Source organism: Gigantopelta aegis, chromosome 10 (assembly GCF_016097555.1).
Source record: "Gigantopelta aegis isolate Gae_Host chromosome 10, Gae_host_genome, whole genome shotgun sequence".
NCBI classification, from domain to species: Eukaryota; Metazoa; Mollusca; class Gastropoda; order Neomphalida; family Peltospiridae; genus Gigantopelta; species Gigantopelta aegis.
In genome coordinates this window covers 88,336,223-88,354,021 of record NC_054708.1, presented here as the reverse complement: position 1 = coordinate 88,354,021, position 17,799 = coordinate 88,336,223, and the positions used below count along the sequence as shown (strand labels likewise).

At 37.5% G+C, this 17,799-nt stretch overlaps 1 protein-coding gene across 2 annotated transcripts in view; it reads left to right on the top strand.

Annotated features, from left to right (window-relative positions):
* LOC121382794 (synaptobrevin homolog YKT6-like) overlaps nt 1–15,426 on the top strand; it is a 44,900-nt gene extending 29,474 nt beyond the window's left edge. The window contains exons 7-9 of one of the 2 annotated variants that reach the window (XR_005959219.1): nt 2,387–2,488; nt 5,333–5,542; nt 14,299–15,426. Coding sequence is in view for 1 of the 2 variants with exons in the window: in XM_041512406.1 (XP_041368340.1) it covers nt 2,387–2,488; nt 5,333–5,368 (138 nt within the window). In the remaining variant the exon portion in view is untranslated. Of the gene's footprint in view, nt 1–2,386; nt 2,489–5,332; nt 8,407–14,298 lie in introns of those variants that run through there. The other variant, XM_041512406.1, reaches the window with a different exon arrangement.
* The last annotated feature ends 2,373 nt before the right edge of the window (nt 15,427–17,799 follow it).

Below are 17,799 nucleotides of genomic sequence, written 5' to 3'. Positions count from 1 at the left end.
TCAGATGTAGAGATTGCATAGGGTATGCTGGGGTGTAAGATGGATCACCTCAGTAGACTTATCAAAGGCTGTGGTATGTGCTGTCCTGTGGGGAAAATCCATATAAAAGATCCATTTGTGGTAATGGAAAAATGTGGTAGGTTTCCTCTGAAGACCACTTGTCAGAATTCCCAAATGTTTGACATCCAATAATAGCCAATGGTTTATAATCATTGTGCTCTAGTGGTGGTCTCTGTCAAAAAGTATGATTGTTATATGTATGTGTGGTGTATATTGATATAAAGGTGTGTGTAGCAGCATTTCCAACATGGTCTGTCAAGAAACAAATACTTCTTTCGCTGTTTAATTTGCAAATACAGTAGAATCTTGTTGGGTCAAACTTGGAAGGTTGCATTCACTGCAGCACTAGAACCAAAAACGCAGTCCCGAGTTACACTTAAATGTTGTTGACTGAATGGTTAGGTTGAACTACCGATGGGGTTCAAGCCAATCTGCCAATGGGATTCAACTGTATTTCTTTCATTGTGACTTCAGTTATCTCCCCTGACTCATGAATAAGGGAAATGTGGTAGAAGGATAATTGTTTTTGATACACTGTATTTAATATCATCTTTACTAGTCAGTGTTCGAAAAAATTAACTATCTGCAAAATGTGCACCTATTCATGACTACCTGCAAACTAACATTCTTACTGCAATGATGACATTAAAGCTCTGCATTACCGTATTTTCCCATGTATTATGCGCACTTTTTTTCCCAGAAAATACAGGTTAAAAATGGGGGTGCGCACTATACATAGCAATAGAAAAAATATCTTTGAAAAATGTCCAGCGATCACCCATGAAAAATCGCCGATCGGTAGTTTACGGTACTTTACAGGTTATTGACAGTGTTCATTACAACGAAACGCCAAAACCCTCTTAAAAATCGCTTTTCACTTGTGATGGTTGTAATAAATGCAAAATAAATCTACAAAAGTATCCATACCTCGCCAAAAAGTGCACAAAAATGACAAAACTGGACCGTAAATATTTTTAATTTCCATGAGATTTAATTCGGCCATTTCCGGCAAACCGGAAATATACCACACTATTATAAATTTAGAAATCTCTGGCATTCACGTTAGCCACGAGAACGAAATGTAATATGCTATATTTTTGTTTTCATATATTTATTAGTCATTTACAGTGTATGGGGTATATAACTTTGTTTTGATTTATGCACGTGTGAGTCTGTAACATGTAAGTACACAAGTACTAGCCTGTGTTTAATGTGACATGTAGGTCTATGTACTCAAATACCTAACTTGAGTTTTGTTTCTTGGTTTCTTGAATATACCGCTTCTTTCGCTTTTCCAAAGTTTTCGTTAATTTTTCTGACGGGGAAAGTGGTACATCTTGCATTCACTGTCGATTTTGTGGTTTAAAAAAATGGTGCGCATTATATCGTGGGTCATGTTTTTTTTCTTGGAATAAACGTTCAAAGTGGGGGGTGCGCATTATACACCGGTGCGCATAATACATGGGAAAATACGGTAATTAAATTCAAAACCACAATGAAACAAATAATAACCTTTCTAGTGCTATGTGCACTTTATAGCATTTAATTCAGTCAAATGATCACTGAAATATTAAGATTTTAATTTGAATAGAACCAATTTCTGCAGTGCTTTCAGGGGGACGAGTGCTCGAGAACATTTTGACTGGTTTCCATCGTCTCCTGTCCAGTGGTGTAGACAGGGTGTTGGGGCACGGGAGCCATGGCCCCCCAATCAAACCTCTTTTTTTTAACTATTACATTTTAGTATAATAATAAAAAAAGGTTAGATATGTTATATTTGTATGTTATATATGAAAGAAAGAAGTGTTTTATTTAACGATGCACTCAACACATTTTATTTACGGTTATATGGCGTCAGACATATGGCTAAGGGCCACACAGATTTGTTTAGAGGAAACCCGCTGTCACCACATACGCTAATCTTTTACGACAGGCAGCAAGGGATCTTTTATTTGTGCTTCCCACAGGCAGGATAGCACAAACCATGGCCTTTGTTGAACCAGTTATGGATCACTGGTCGGTGCAAGTGGTTTACACCTACCCATTGAGCCTTGCGGAGCACTCACTCAGGGTTTGGAGTCGGTATCTGGATTAAAAATTCCATGCCTCGACTGGGATCCGAACCCAGTACCTACCAGCCTGTAGACCGATGGCCTGCCACGACGCCACCAAGGCCGGTCTTATGGTGTACGAAGGCAAAACAATGGTGCCACTTTTGAAAACCTGTTGGTTAAACCAATGTTAAACCATTTGATCTGTAATAAAAATAGAATATAATTATAATGTTGCCTGCAGTAAGTAAAAATATTTGTTTGATTGGTTTCAGCATGACACAATTGAAGCTGTGTTAGACCGTGGAGAAAAACTTGATGATTTGGTTGACAAATCGGAGGGGTTGAGCACACAGTCGAAAGCTTTCTATAAAACAGTAAGTTTTTCACTTGCGGTTCTTCACTTTTATTGGTGTTATCACATGTTAAATCATATTTTCTTGTTTAGAATGCCATTGTCTGTATATCCAACGTGTTTGCAGTCCTTTGCTAATGTTTATAGCAGCGATTGTTCATTTTACTTTGTAATATATATTTTTTCATACAGAAAAAAATATTATGTGAAATTCTGTTTGAGCTACTACAAACATTACGATAACAACAAACACCTTGTTTATACCAGCACTGATGTTGAAAATATCTCTACAAACATTACGATAACAACAAACACCTTGTTTATACCAGCACTGATGTTGAAAATATCTCTACAAACATTACGATAACAACAAACACCTTGTTTATACCAGCACTGATGTTGAAAAGAGGAAAATATCTCTACAAACATTACGATAACAACAAATACCTCGTTTATACCAGCACTGATGTTGAAAAGAGGAAAATATCTCTACAAACATTACGATAACAACAAACACCTTGTTTATACCAGCGCTGATGTTGAAAATATCTCTACAAACATTACGATAACAACAAACACCTTGTTTATACCAGCACTGATGTTGAAAATATCTCTACAAACATTACGATAACAACAAACACCTTGTTTATACCAGCACTGATGTTGAAAAGAGGAAAGTATCTCTACAAACATTACGATAACAACAAACACCTCGTTTATACCAGCACTGATGTTGAAAAGAGGAAAATATCTCTACAAACATTACGATAACAACAAACACCTTGTTTATACCAGCACTGATGTTGAAAAGAGGAAAGTATTTCTACAAACATTACGAAAACAACAAACACCTTGTTTATACCAGCACTGATGTTGAAAATATCTCTACAAACATTACGATAACAACAAACACCTTGTTTATACCAGCACTGATGTTGAAAATATCTCTACAAACATTACGATAACAACAAACACCTTGTTTATACCAGCACTGATGTTGAAAAGAGGAAAGTATCTCTACAAACATTACGATAACAACAATACCACCTTGTTTATACAACAAACACCTTGTTTATACCACTGATGTTGAAAATATCTCTACACTGATGTTGAAAATATCTCTACAAACATTACGATAACAACAAACACCTTGTTTATACCAGCACTGATGTTGAAAATATCTCTACAAACATTACGATAACAACAAACACCTTGTTTATACCAGCACTGATGTTGAAAAGAGGAAAGTATCTCTACAAACATTACGAAAACAACAAACACCTTGTTTATACCGACACTGATGTTGAAAAGAGGAAAGTATCTCTACAAACATTACGATAACAACAAACACCTCGTTTATACCAGCACTGATGTTGAAAAGAGGAAAATATCTCTACAAACATTACGATAACAACAAACACCTCGTTTATACCAGCACTGATGTTGAAAAGAGGAAAGTATCTCTACAAACATTACGATAACAACAAACACCTCGTTTATACCAGCACTGATGTTGAAAAGAGGAAAGTATCTCTACAAACATTACGATAACAACAAACACCTCGTTTATACCAGCACTGATGTTGAAAAGAGGAAAGTATCTCTACAAACATTACGATAACAACAAACACCTTGTTCATACCGACACTGATGTTGAAAAGAGGAAAATATCTCTACAAACATTACGATAACAACAAACACCTTGTTTATACCAGCACTATGTTGAAAAGAGGAAAATATCTCTACAAACATTACGATAACAACAAACACCTTGTTTATACCAGCACTGATGTTGAAAATATCTCTACAAACATTACGATAACAACAAACACCTTGTTCATACCGACACTGATGTTGAAAAGAGGAAAATATCTCTACAAACATTACGATAACAACAAACACCTTGTTCATACCGACACTGATGTTGAAAAGAGGAAACTATCTTTGATATATAATGTTAGTCATCACAAAGGCTCAGCTAGCTGTAGTGATCTTACAACTCGGGACTGTCCTTTAAACACAGTAATGTTGCAACTTTCTACTTGGTGCTGTCCTTTAAACACAGTAATGTTGCAACTCTCTACTTGGTGCTGTCCTTTAAACACAGTAATGTTGCAACTCTCTACTTGGTGCTGTCCTTTAAACACAGTAATGTTGCAACTCTCTACTTGGTGCTGTCCTTTAAACACAGTAATGTTGCAACTCTCTACTTGGTGCTGTCCTTTAAACACAGTAATGTTGCAACTCTCTACTTGGTGCTGTCCTTTAAACACAGTAATGTTGCAACTTTCTACTTGGTGCTGTCCTTTAAACACAGTAATGTTGCAACTCTCTACTTGGTGCTGTCCTTTAAACACAGTAATGTTGCAACTCTCTACTTGGTGCTGGCTGGGTAACAGCATTTGAAATGTGGGAATGATACGATGGAAAAAACTGAACCCGATGAGGCACTTTTACCTTGTTCCATGATCTGTGAAATAATAATGGTAATAATTTGAATTGATTATTAAACACTACAGTCGACCATATTTTAACATTGATTGCCTAATTATGTATTTTGATTCAGTGGATATTCAGGGTTTTAGCTGATCCCAAAACATTAGCAGTCTGTCAGAAAATCTAGGCATATTAAAGTTTCAGATAGCCAAATTACATATAATAAAATATTACCGATCATTAATGAATGGTATTTTTTATTTTTCAGATTTCTTTTTTTGGCAGTATAATAATGGTATATTTATCAAATTCAAGTAACAGTTTAAACCCTGGGTATTGCATTTCCATCAGAGATCCATTTCGTAAAGGGGCAACAGTAAATGTGAATGCTTGTGTGCATAGCTTCAACTTGTTTTTCTTTCTTTTCTAGGCCAAAAAGACAAACCAGTGTTGTATTATTCTATGAGTGAGAGATTCGTATGTATTCGCTGTCAACACGTGTCATGTTTGTTGTGCCATTCTCAGTGAAACATTGTCACCTGACAAGGAACACAAGATGATCGTCCTCTTGTTAAACTCTCCACCATTCCACAGAACGAAGCTACAGCACCACTTCTCATCTTGCATACAACAGACGCAGGTGATTCTCAGTGAACAAATATGGTAGCGCTTTGCCAAATTGTCTTTGGTATTCAACAGCCACATTGAAGTTTTTATTATTAACCAAATGACGTGTGACAAAACATACCGTTGTGTGTCTTGAATTGACACACTGGTGAACTCATTATGAAATACACTCATCTTCATTCTGATGGAATCAGTGAATGCTGGCTGCAGGTTTTGGTGGGTGGGATTGTTGTCACCCACGATTCGTAGTTGTCATGCTTCAGCTATTGAGATTGAGTTGAATGTTGTGATGTGTGTGAGTGTGTGGTTATACTAATGTTGGGTTGTCTGGATGTGTGTTAGTGTGTGGTTATACTAATGTTGGGTTGTCTGGATGTGTGTTAGTGAAGATGATGTCAACACAAGTGTCTATGATGCGTAGAAATGTATGAGACTTGAATTTGAAAATGTGTGCGAGTGCGTGGTTATACTAATGTTGGGTTGTCTGAACATGTGTCAGTGATCATACTTATGTCGTCTAGTGTGATATGCTTACAAGTGCCGAGATGTGTGTTTGTCATTGTTTTTGTTGAATTGTTTGTGTATGTGCGTGCGTGTGTTTTTGTTTGCATGTGCTGATGTTGAAGACCTAGACTCCACACTAATCATTCGCACACCCAAACCACAGCAGTTCTTATCATAAGTTACTGTAGTGCACAAACCCATATGACTCTTAGGACAAATAAACATAATTAAAAAGTCATTGATTAATTTGTTATACATTGTGTATTCCATATTGTATTGTTAATCTGACTCGACTTGAAGCAGGACACAGGACTTGACATGGAATTCCAGTCGATGATCCCAGACTGGCTTGGACTTGAAGCAGGACACAGGACTTGACGTGGAATTCCAGTCGATGATCCCAGACTGGCTTGGACTTGAAGCAGGACACAGGACTTGACGTGGAATTCCATCCAATGATTCCAGACTGGCTTGGACTTGAAGCAGGACACAGGACTTGACGTGGAATTCCAGTCGATGATCCCAGACTGGCTTGGACTTGAAGCAGGACACAGGACTTGACGTGGAATTCCAGTCGATGATTCCAGACTGGCTTGGACTTGTCTTCATTAACCAGCTTTTGACTTGCTAACATGTGTGCAGTTGTCTTGTAACGAGATGCGTGTGTGTCATGATTCATGTTTTAACTGATGTTGAAATGTGCCAATTCCTAAGCTTGCATGCTATAATGCCAGTATGAGTATATGAATGTACAGTGTGCTTGCTTAGTGTAGTAAAATAATTTGAGGGTACGTAATAAATACTAAATAAACCATCAGTGCTGTACTAAGTGGTTATGGGTAAGAAATGTTTAGAAATTGGACAAAGCATTTCAAGCACATAGACCAGTTTCAAATAGCGGTTGTCTTTCTGTCATCTGTCTAAAAATTAACAAAATATATCTCTTAATTTCCCAGATTTTAGGGTATGTAATTTGAAACCCTGTGTGTACCACTAGGTGTATTGGAGTTACTGTCTGGCAGAAACACTGTATGTACCACTACGTGTATTGGAGTTACTGTCTGGCAGAAACACTGTATGTACCACTACGTGTATTGGAGTTACTGTCTGGCAGAAACACTGTATGTACCACTACGTGTATCGAGTTACTGTCTGGCAGAAACCCTGTATGTACCACTACGTGTATCGAGTTACTGTCTGGCAGAAACACTGTATGTACCACTACGTGTATTGGAGTTACTGTCTGGCAGAAACACTGTATGTACCACTATGTGTATTGGAGTTACTGTCTGGCAGAAACCCTGTATGTACCACTACGTGTATTGGAGTTACTGTCTGGTAGAAACCCTGTATGTACCACTACGTGTATTGGAGTTACTGTCTGGCAGAAACCCTGTATGTACCACTACGTGTATTGGAGTTACTGTCTGGCAGAAACCCTGTATGTACCACTACGTGTATCGAGTTCTGTATTTACCACTACGTGTATTGGAGTTACTGTCTGGCAGAAACCCTGTATGTACCACTACGTGTATTGGAGTTACTGTCTGGCAGAAACCCTGTATGTACCACTACGTGTATTGGAGTTACTGTCTGGTAGAAACCCTGTATGTACCACTACGTGTATTGGAGTTACTGTCTGGCAGAAACCCTGTATGTACCACTACGTGTATTGGAGTTACTGTCTGGCAGAAACCCTGTATGTACCACTACGTGTATCGAGTTCTGTATGTACCACTACGTGTATTGGAGTTACTGTCTGGCAGAAACCCTGTATGTACCACTACGTGTATTGGAGTTACTGTCTGGCAGAAACCCTGTATGTACCACTACGTGTATTGGAGTTACTGTCTGGTAGAAACACTGTATGTACCACTACGTGTATTGGAGTTACTGTCTGGCAGAAACACTGTATGTACCACTACGTGTATTGGAGTTACTGTCTGGCAGAAACCCTGTATGTACCACTACATGTATTCGAGTTACTGTCTGAATGTTTGTGTTAAGGATTCATTGTGGGGTCATTCTCAACTTGTATTGTATTGGTAGCAGGTGTGGATACAGATTGTGTAATGGTGGTGTGTGTGTTTGGGTGTGACACATCCATGTGTGGTGTGTGTGTATGTATGTATGCTAACTTGTGATGGTATATTACATTGTCAGTTCTCATATTGTGGAATTGATTTGTCGCAAATCACTATTGTGATATGTCACTACTGGAGTTATTTTAACAAGGCACAAACCAGTAAAATAGCATCCCACCTGTAGGGATTAAAATGGAGAATAATACATTTTAGTGTGACATTGCGAGTGTTAAAACATTAGTGTTGAGGGTCTGTTCTGAATGGTTAACTAATAAAAACATACACCAGACTGCAGCTTTAATAACATCACTCGGTCAGTAAGAGACATGTTTGTGTTGATTTGATGTATGCCTCAGTTTCTCATATCTGCGTGTGCAAGATGGATACAGCTCATATGTTGCAAATTTTAATCGTGATCCAAATAGTGGGGTAATCATATTTATAGACCTCGATGTGAATAAAACTGAGGGGAGTGATTGATTACTCCCATAACTTAAAGTATGGGGAGCTGGTTAAGATATTACCATATTGATACCATAAAAATACACGTGCTAAGGGGAGCTAAAAATACTCTTCTTGAACTAGTCTCAAGGGAGTGATGGCTCCCCTTATATGGTGAGATCTGTATTTATTCCCACGTGTATTTTGTTAGCAGTGTAACAAGCCTTTATCAGTAAAGTACCACATCAGTGAATTCAACGACAAAATAACAATTTCAAATATACATTTTTTTTATTGAAACCTATAATCTGTAGCTTATTTTGTTACCTTCTATTTAACACATGTATGCAATATCTTTATTGTGACATCTGGTAAAATATAAAATTTTAAAGTATGTTTTCAATTAACTGTTATGTTGGATATAAACTAAACTGAGTGATAGGAATAACATGCCTCATTCTCAGATCAAAATGTTCATCAACTAAAGTCTACTTTTTATATATCCCACATCACTGCATATAAATGATTCTTACATTGTCTTACTTCAACAAAGTCAGATGGTGTTTCTTTTCTGACGGCAACTAGCAGGTGGTTTTTGGGTTGGGTTTTGTACTATTGAGTTTTCATGTTTAGCTCTGTTTCGCACACACTATTAGTCCTAGATCAGTGAAACATAATGGTATTTGCACCTGTTAATGTTTACATTTAAGCCAGACCCCACACCCCCCCACCCCACCCCCCACCCCCAAAACAGCAATTTGGTCAGAAATTCATAAGTTTTGACATATTGTGAGGGTTTTGTTTGTATGGTACTGTGATCTCTAACATACATGCGATATTGATTTGATATGTAATTGGCTGTTACACAGTGAGAACCTTACTGCCAAAGTCATACAATCCAATGAAATGAGCACAAACAAAACTGACTGCTCTGTGACATGCAAGTTAACCTGAAACTGACTGCTCTGGGACATGCAAGTTAACCTAAAACTGACTGCTCTGTGACATGCAAGTTGACTGTAAGAGTTAACATAGTCAGTAGGTTTTAGTTGGAAAAAACACTTGAATTTCATTTAAACCCAGTTCTTGAGGATATGTAACAGAAATAATACACTTGTGTCCATTAGATACCATTTATTTACATCTTGTTAAAAACATATTCAACTCGCTTTCTCTCATTAGATACCACTTATTTACATCTTGTTAACATGTGTCCAACTCACTTTCTCTCATTAGATACATTTGGAAACAACTTACTGTAAAGTAACTGGTATGTAATGGCCACTCGTGTAGCATTATCTCTTTATTTGGCATATCAGATTGATATTTCAATGTGTAAAAGGCCAGACAGTTCCAAGTGAATGAGCCATGGCAAAAGACCTACAAATGGCATGTGATTTTGGAGGTTTAAAAAAATATATATAAAAAATAGTATATTTGCATATCTAAATGCTCTTGTAAAGTTGGGGATGTTACAGGTAGGCAGACTAGGCACACAGACAAGAGTAAATCTTGTAAAGTTGGGGGATGTTACAGGTAGGCAGACTAGGCACACAGACAAGAGTAAATCTTGTAAAGTTGGGGGATGTTACAGGTAGGCACACAGACAAGAGTAAATCTTGTAAAGTTGGGGGATGTTACAGGTAGGCACACAGACAAGAGTAAATCTTGTAAAGTTGGGGGAAAGTGTTACAGGTAGGCAGACTAGGCACACAGACAAGAGTAAATCTTGTAAAGTTGGGGGATGTTACAGGTAGGCAGACTAGGCACACAGACAAGAGTAAATCTTGTAAAGTTGGGGGATGTTACAGGTAGGCAGACTAGGCACACAGACAAGAGTAAATCTTGTAAAGTTGGGGGATGTTACAGGTAGGCACACAGACAAGAGTAAATCTTGTAAAGTTGGGGGATGTTACAGGTAGGCACACAGACGAGTAAATCTTGTAAAGTTGGGGGATGTTACAGGTAGGCAGACTAGGCACACAGACAAGAGTAAATCTTGTAAAGTTGGGGGATGTTACAGGTAGGCAGACTAGGCACACAGACAAGAGTAAATCTTGTAAAGTTGGGGGATGTTACAGGTAGGCACACAGACAAGAGTAAATCTTGTAAAGTTGGGGGATGTTACAGGTAGGCAGACTAGGCACACAGACAAGAGTAAATCTTGTAAAGTTGGGGGATGTTACAGGTAGGCACACAGACAAGAGTAAATCTTGTAAAGTTGGGGGATGTTACAGGTAGGCACACAGACAAGAGTAAATCTTGTAAAGTTGGGGGATGTTACAGGTAGGCACACAGACAAGAGTAAATCTTGTAAAGTTGGGGGATGTTACAGGTAGGCAGACTAGGCACACAGACAAGAGTAAATCTTGTAAAGTTGGGGGATGTTACAGGTAGGCACACAGACAAGAGTAAATCTTGTAAAGTTGGGGGATGTTACAGGTAGGCACACAGACAAGAGTAAATCTTGTAAAGTTGGGGGATGTTACAGGTAGGCACACAGACAAGAGTAAATCTTGTAAAGTTGGGGGATGTTACAGGTAGGCACACAGACAAGAGTAAATCTTGTAACATTATCATCTTTCTTTAGTTCCATCACAGGTTCAGGGTACGTGATTGTCTTAGTTTTAATTATTATGCCCAGAAAAAAGGTTTCGTCATTTTATTTTTTAATTCACTAAACTGAGTTTTTTCATTGCTTGTGTAACATCCAGAGTTATAAAGGAAAGCAGAAGGAAAAATTGTGTGATAATTTGCTTGTACATCATGTATTATATAGTAATTTATTGTGGTCAGATTGTACCCGTTTTTATGTTAGGGCTGTTCCTGAATTAATCACAGGGGCAGGGGGTAGATGTTTGTTTGTATTCTCACAACCCACAAATTATAATTTAATTTAAATCTATTATGTAAAGAATTTTTTTTTCTCCATCGGGCATAATGTCCTAACTAGAGTTTTTAATTTTTGGTGGGGTGGGGGTGCAGACTGTTTGTTAGCCAATTAAACGAAAACGCCTCAACGTGGACAACAACATTTATTCATATTTACATTTATTCACATTGCTTCTAAACAGCTATATAGGTTTGTAAACGAATCACTGCACAGTTCTATAAGGATTACAACTTATATTGGGCGTAGAATGTTGGAAATACATGAAAAGGTTTCAGGCCAGGTCATTTCACCAGAATATCTATCGTATTTGCCTGAATCTGAGGATTTGCTCTAGCACATCATGAATAAAATAATTATTGCAATGCCTCAACTCTCCCATTTGTAATCATTTCTCGAACAGCCCATATTGAAGACTGTTTTGTGAGCTGTTTGTTATTGTGTCCCCAAATTTCACATTTCTGCTAAAGACATCTACCTGTTGTATATTTTTAAACAAATCATCTAGGATATCAGTCTTGTTTTAAAGACATTTTATTGTTATGGTTTCGCTGAAAAATTGGCACTACTGTATGTTATATATATATATATATATATATATATATATACATATATACATATATATATATATATACATATATACATATATGTATATTACATATATACATACATACATACGTATATACATACATACATACATACATACATACATATACACATACATATACACATACATACATATACACATACATACATATACATACATACATATACATACACACATACAGATACACATACATACACACATACAGATACACATACATACAGATACACATACATACACACATACAGATACACATACATACACACACACATAGATACACATACATACATACACACACACATAGATACACATACATACATACACACACACATAGATACACATACATACATACACACACACGCACATAGATACACATACATACACACACACATAGATACACATACATACACACACACATAGATACACATACATACACACACACATAGATACACATACATACACACATACATACACACACACATAGATACACATACATACACACACATACACACACACATACACACACACATACATACACATACATATAGATACATATGTATATCTATGTATACTAGTGGAAAAAAGTAACTGTGTATGGTTATCATGTTGATAAAAACATAATTTCAAGACATAAAACGATAAAATTATCATATAGCATTATTTATTAGGCAATTAAGCAAAACGTCAATTCATTTAAAATGTCACAGCATCCGTCATTTCATCGGTATTGGGGATGAAAGACATGTGGGGTAAAAAAAACAGTTCACAAAGTTAATAGCGCGTATAGCCACCGTTTGCGTCGATGCAGGCCTGGCACCGTCGCCTCATAGAGCCTACCAAATTGTTGAAGAATGCCTGGGGAATGCCGTTCCAGATCTGTACTAACGTCTGACCAAGCGCTCTCAACGTCAGCGGCTGGTTAGGCAGTGCACGTACACGACGTTGCATCTCATCCCAGACGTGCTCGATTGGTGCAAGATCGGGTGAGACCGCAGGCCACTGCAACACATCGATGTTCTGCTGTGCTAGAAAATCCATTACCACCCGGGCGACGTGAGGTCTAGCATTGTCATGCTGAAGCGTGATGTGACGTTGCTGTCCTTGCACAAATGGGATGACGTGAGCCTGAATAATGTCGTCACGGTAGCGTACAGCGTTCAAATTGCCATCGATGACCACAAGAGGTGTTCGTCCAGTTGACGTGATGCCACCCCAAACCATGACACTGCCTCCGCCAAATGCACGTCGCTCCACAACACAGGCGTCACTAAAACGTTCTCCAACACGACGATACACTCTTGAACGGCCGTCACTGCTGTCCAAGTGAAACCTGGACTCGTCCGTAAACAGTATACCCGCCCAGTCACGGCGATTAAAGTGCAAGTGTCTTCTACACCAAGCCAAACGTGCTACACGATGACGTCTTAGCAAAACTGAACGGACAGCCGGGCGTCGCGGACGGATACCATGTTCACGTAATCGATTCCGTACAGTTCTGGGATTAATGGCACGCAATCCAGGAATGGTCCGCGCTGTCAGACTTGCCGTTTGGAATCGATTCCTGAGGTGCACGAGTCTGATGTGGTTGTCCTGCTGTCGTGACATCACGCGTGGACGGCCTGCACGTTGTTGGTCTCTGACATTACCAACATGTTGATAACGTCTCCACAAAGCCTGAATACTGTTTATGTGTACACCAAATTGCGTAGCGACAGCGCGATGGCGCATACCAGCCTGGATCATGCCAATTGCGCGAAGGCGGTCATTTTCGTTTAGCCTGGGCATTGCTCTGCTACAATTTTCAACAGAAATAACCTGCTTTTCTGTACCCCCGGTTGGCATGCAATGACCTGACAGTTGAAATGTTGGGAGAAAAAAATGGGAAAAACATGTTAATGTCCCAGAAGCAAAACTGCACGTGCAAATACGGCATTGACCCAGCTATTGTGTGGTGGTGCGTTTACTGGTAACATGTACAAAACATCAGGCTAAAATATTGAGCGGTTTTATTTTCATCCGATTTTTTAGGTTACACAGTTACTTTTTTCCACTAGTATATATGTATATGTATCTATGTATATGTATATGTATGTATCTATATCTATCTATCTATCTATCTATCTATCTATCTATATATATATATATATATTCACCCTGTTTCATGTTACATCATATAGCAACATGAAACTAAACAACAATTATTTTGATTGTTTCATTTTTAAGTTATTTTTTGTGCTTTTATCCAGTAATGGTTTAGTGCACACACCTGCTGTCTCGACTGTCTGTCTTGAACCTGTTGGTGGTTAGTGAGAGAGAAGTCGGTGTAGTGGCATTACACACCTGCTGAGGAGCTGGGCACTCAATGTGGGTTGAGCCGGTAATGAGATACGAACCCAGTACTTGCCAGAGCTTGGCAGTAAATATAAAGTTCTGTTGCATATGCTGCAATCAATACATATTGTAATAGTGTTATGAGAGTTTGCAGAAAGCATGCGTGTATAGCTGCACTTCAATTACCTAGTTGTTCATTATAGTGTTGTAATAAAAATAGATGAAATAAGGATAGGAACTATTTATTACGTCCCCAGTGAAAAATGAGCAGTGCAATAATGAAATGATTTGAGGGGTATTACAATGTTCATGTGCTCTCTTTTTTGTCTTCCTTCTCTAATTTTTTCTTCTCAAAATCATCTTTGTTTAATAACTGAAACTTTTCAGATCTGATGCAATCATTAATTTTACTTTGTTCAATATGAGTTTACTTCAAGTCAGTAATATATAAACATTTTATGGTACATAATAGCATGGCACTGTGTTAATACCCAGATTATTTACGGCCATATAGATTTTAAAAATTAAAAATATAGAGGCTATGTCTTTAGGGGGTTCTTATAATAGTGTTAACTAAAAACAGCAGTAACTTTTATTGGGAATCCAGCCATATTTATCCACATAACCTTGAAACACATTATCCATTTGATGTTACATGTAGACATGGATACCGAAGCAGAAACTCGTTTCCCACCAGTCGTCCTACATGGCAGGGTGGGATGTTGTTCTGATGAAGAATAACACACCACGTAAAAATAAAATAATGGGGGGAGGGGTGGCAGTAAAAGTATTTAATCTGTGATATTATCAGCCAAACAAAAAGGGCACATTCAATTTTGTATTTTGAAGAGGTCTTGTTTGAAATATTGATATTGGCTATTGAACCTGGAAAATAAAATTGAAACAGGTCTCTATATTAAGATTTTGTGCATATCCACTGATGTGCAATATGTGTAGATTACAAGTTTAATTTCAATTACTGTTGTACAATTGATGTGTGTACATTGCTTGTCACCTGTCTAAAATAAACAATCATGTTACGAGGAAATAGTTGGTTTTATGTCACCTAATATATATACCATATATATATATATATACCATTCATTCATAATTTACTTCTCTGTCTGTCTGTCTGTCTCTGAGATATAATCATATATGTGAATACTACATCAGCCCAAACGGAGGCACTATGAAATCAATGTTTTAGTGTATATTCCCCACTAAAAGGCAAATTATTAACGGCCCATCCCCATGATATTTAAATGTTGCCATCCTTATTTACACTTTTTTTTATTATATTAGAGTACCCTATGAATATTTTCCAGTTTTTAATTTATGCCCTGATAAAACATCTCCAAGATTTTATTTCCGCATGGTAAAACCCTTGTAGGCTATTCTTGCCAATGGGGATGTTTTATATGCACTGTCCAACAACACAGAAAGTTAGCACAGCCTCCGATATACCAGTCGCTGTGTACTGGTTACGATGAGTTAAAAACAAACATTGGACAGGATTGAGGATACAGCTCGATGCATGAGAGATGAGTGGGAAAAGTGCATATAAATGATCCCTTGTTGCTAATGGAAAAATGTTGTGGGTTTTCTCTAAGCCTATCAGAATTACCAAATATTTTTAAAAATTCAATGTGCTCTAGTGGTGTTATTAAACAAAACAAACTTTCTGATGTGTTCTCTATCTCTCTACATCTCTGTCACATCCACTTGATATCACAAGTGAATGATCACGATAAAATATCTACAATCAATAATTTCCATATAGATAATGGCTTTGTGCATTACCATCATTGAAACTGTTATATATGGCTGCCTTGGTTAGTTCGATACCTGTATTAATAATGGCCATCCTATAGATATTACTCATAGATACCTGCAATCACCAGGATACATAACACTTGTATTAATAATGGCCATCCTCTAGATACTACTCTTAAAGATGCCTACAATCACCAGGATACATAACACATGTATTAATAATGGCCATCCTCTAGATACTACTCTTTGTAGATACCTGTAATCACCAGGATACATAACGTGTATTAATAATGGCCATCCTCTAAATACTACTCTTATAGATGCCTACAATAACCAGGATACATAACACATATATTAATAATGGCCATCCTATAGATACTACTCTTATAGATGCCTACAATCACCAGGATACATAACACGTGTATTAATAATAGCCATCCTCTAGATACTATTGTAGATACCTGCAATCACCAGGATACATAACAATTGTATTATTAATGGCCATCCTATAGATACTACCCTTGTAGATGCCTGCAATCACCAGGATACATAACACGTGTATTATTAATGGCCATCCTATAGATACTACTCTTGTAGATACCTGCAATCACCAGGATACATAACACGTGTATTAATAATGGCCATCCTATACATACTACTCTTATAGATGCCTGCAATCACCAGGATACATAACACGTGTATTATTAATGGCCATCCTATAGATACTACTCTTGTAGATGCCTGCAATCACCAGGATACATAACACGTGTATTATTAATGGCCATCCTATAGATACTACTCTTGTAGATGCCTGCAATCACCAGGATACATAACACGTGTATTATTAATGGCCATCCTATAGATACTACTCTTTGTAGATACCTGCAATCACCAGGATACATAACACGTGTATTAATAATGGCCATCCTATAGATGCCTACAATCACCAGGATACATAACAAGTGTATTAATAATGGCCATCCTCTAGATAATACTCTCATAGATGCCTACAATCACCAGGATACATAACACGTGTATTAATAATGGCCAGTCTATAGATACTACTTATAGATACCTACAATCACCAGGATACATAACACGTGTATTAATAATGGCCATCCTATAGATACTACTCTTGTAGATACCTGCAATCACTAGGATACATAACACGTGTATTAATAATGGCCATCCTATAGATACTACTCTTATAGATGCCTACAATCACCAGGATACATAATTGTATTAATAATGGCCATTCTATAGATACTACTCATAGATACCTACAATCACCAGGATAAATAACGTGTATTAATAATGGCCATCCTATACATACTACTCTTATAGATGCCTGCAATCACCAGGATACATAACACGTGTATTATTTATGGCCATCCTATAGATACTACTCTTGTAGATGCCTGTAATCACCAGGATACATAACACATGTATTAATAATGGCCATTCTATAGATACTACTCTTGTAGATACCTGCATCCACAGGATACATAACACGTGTATTATTAATGGCCATCCTATAGATACTACTCTTGTAGATGCCTGCAATCACCAGGATACATAACACGTGTATTATTAATGGCCATCCTATAGATACTACTCTTTGTAGATACCTGCAATCACCAGGA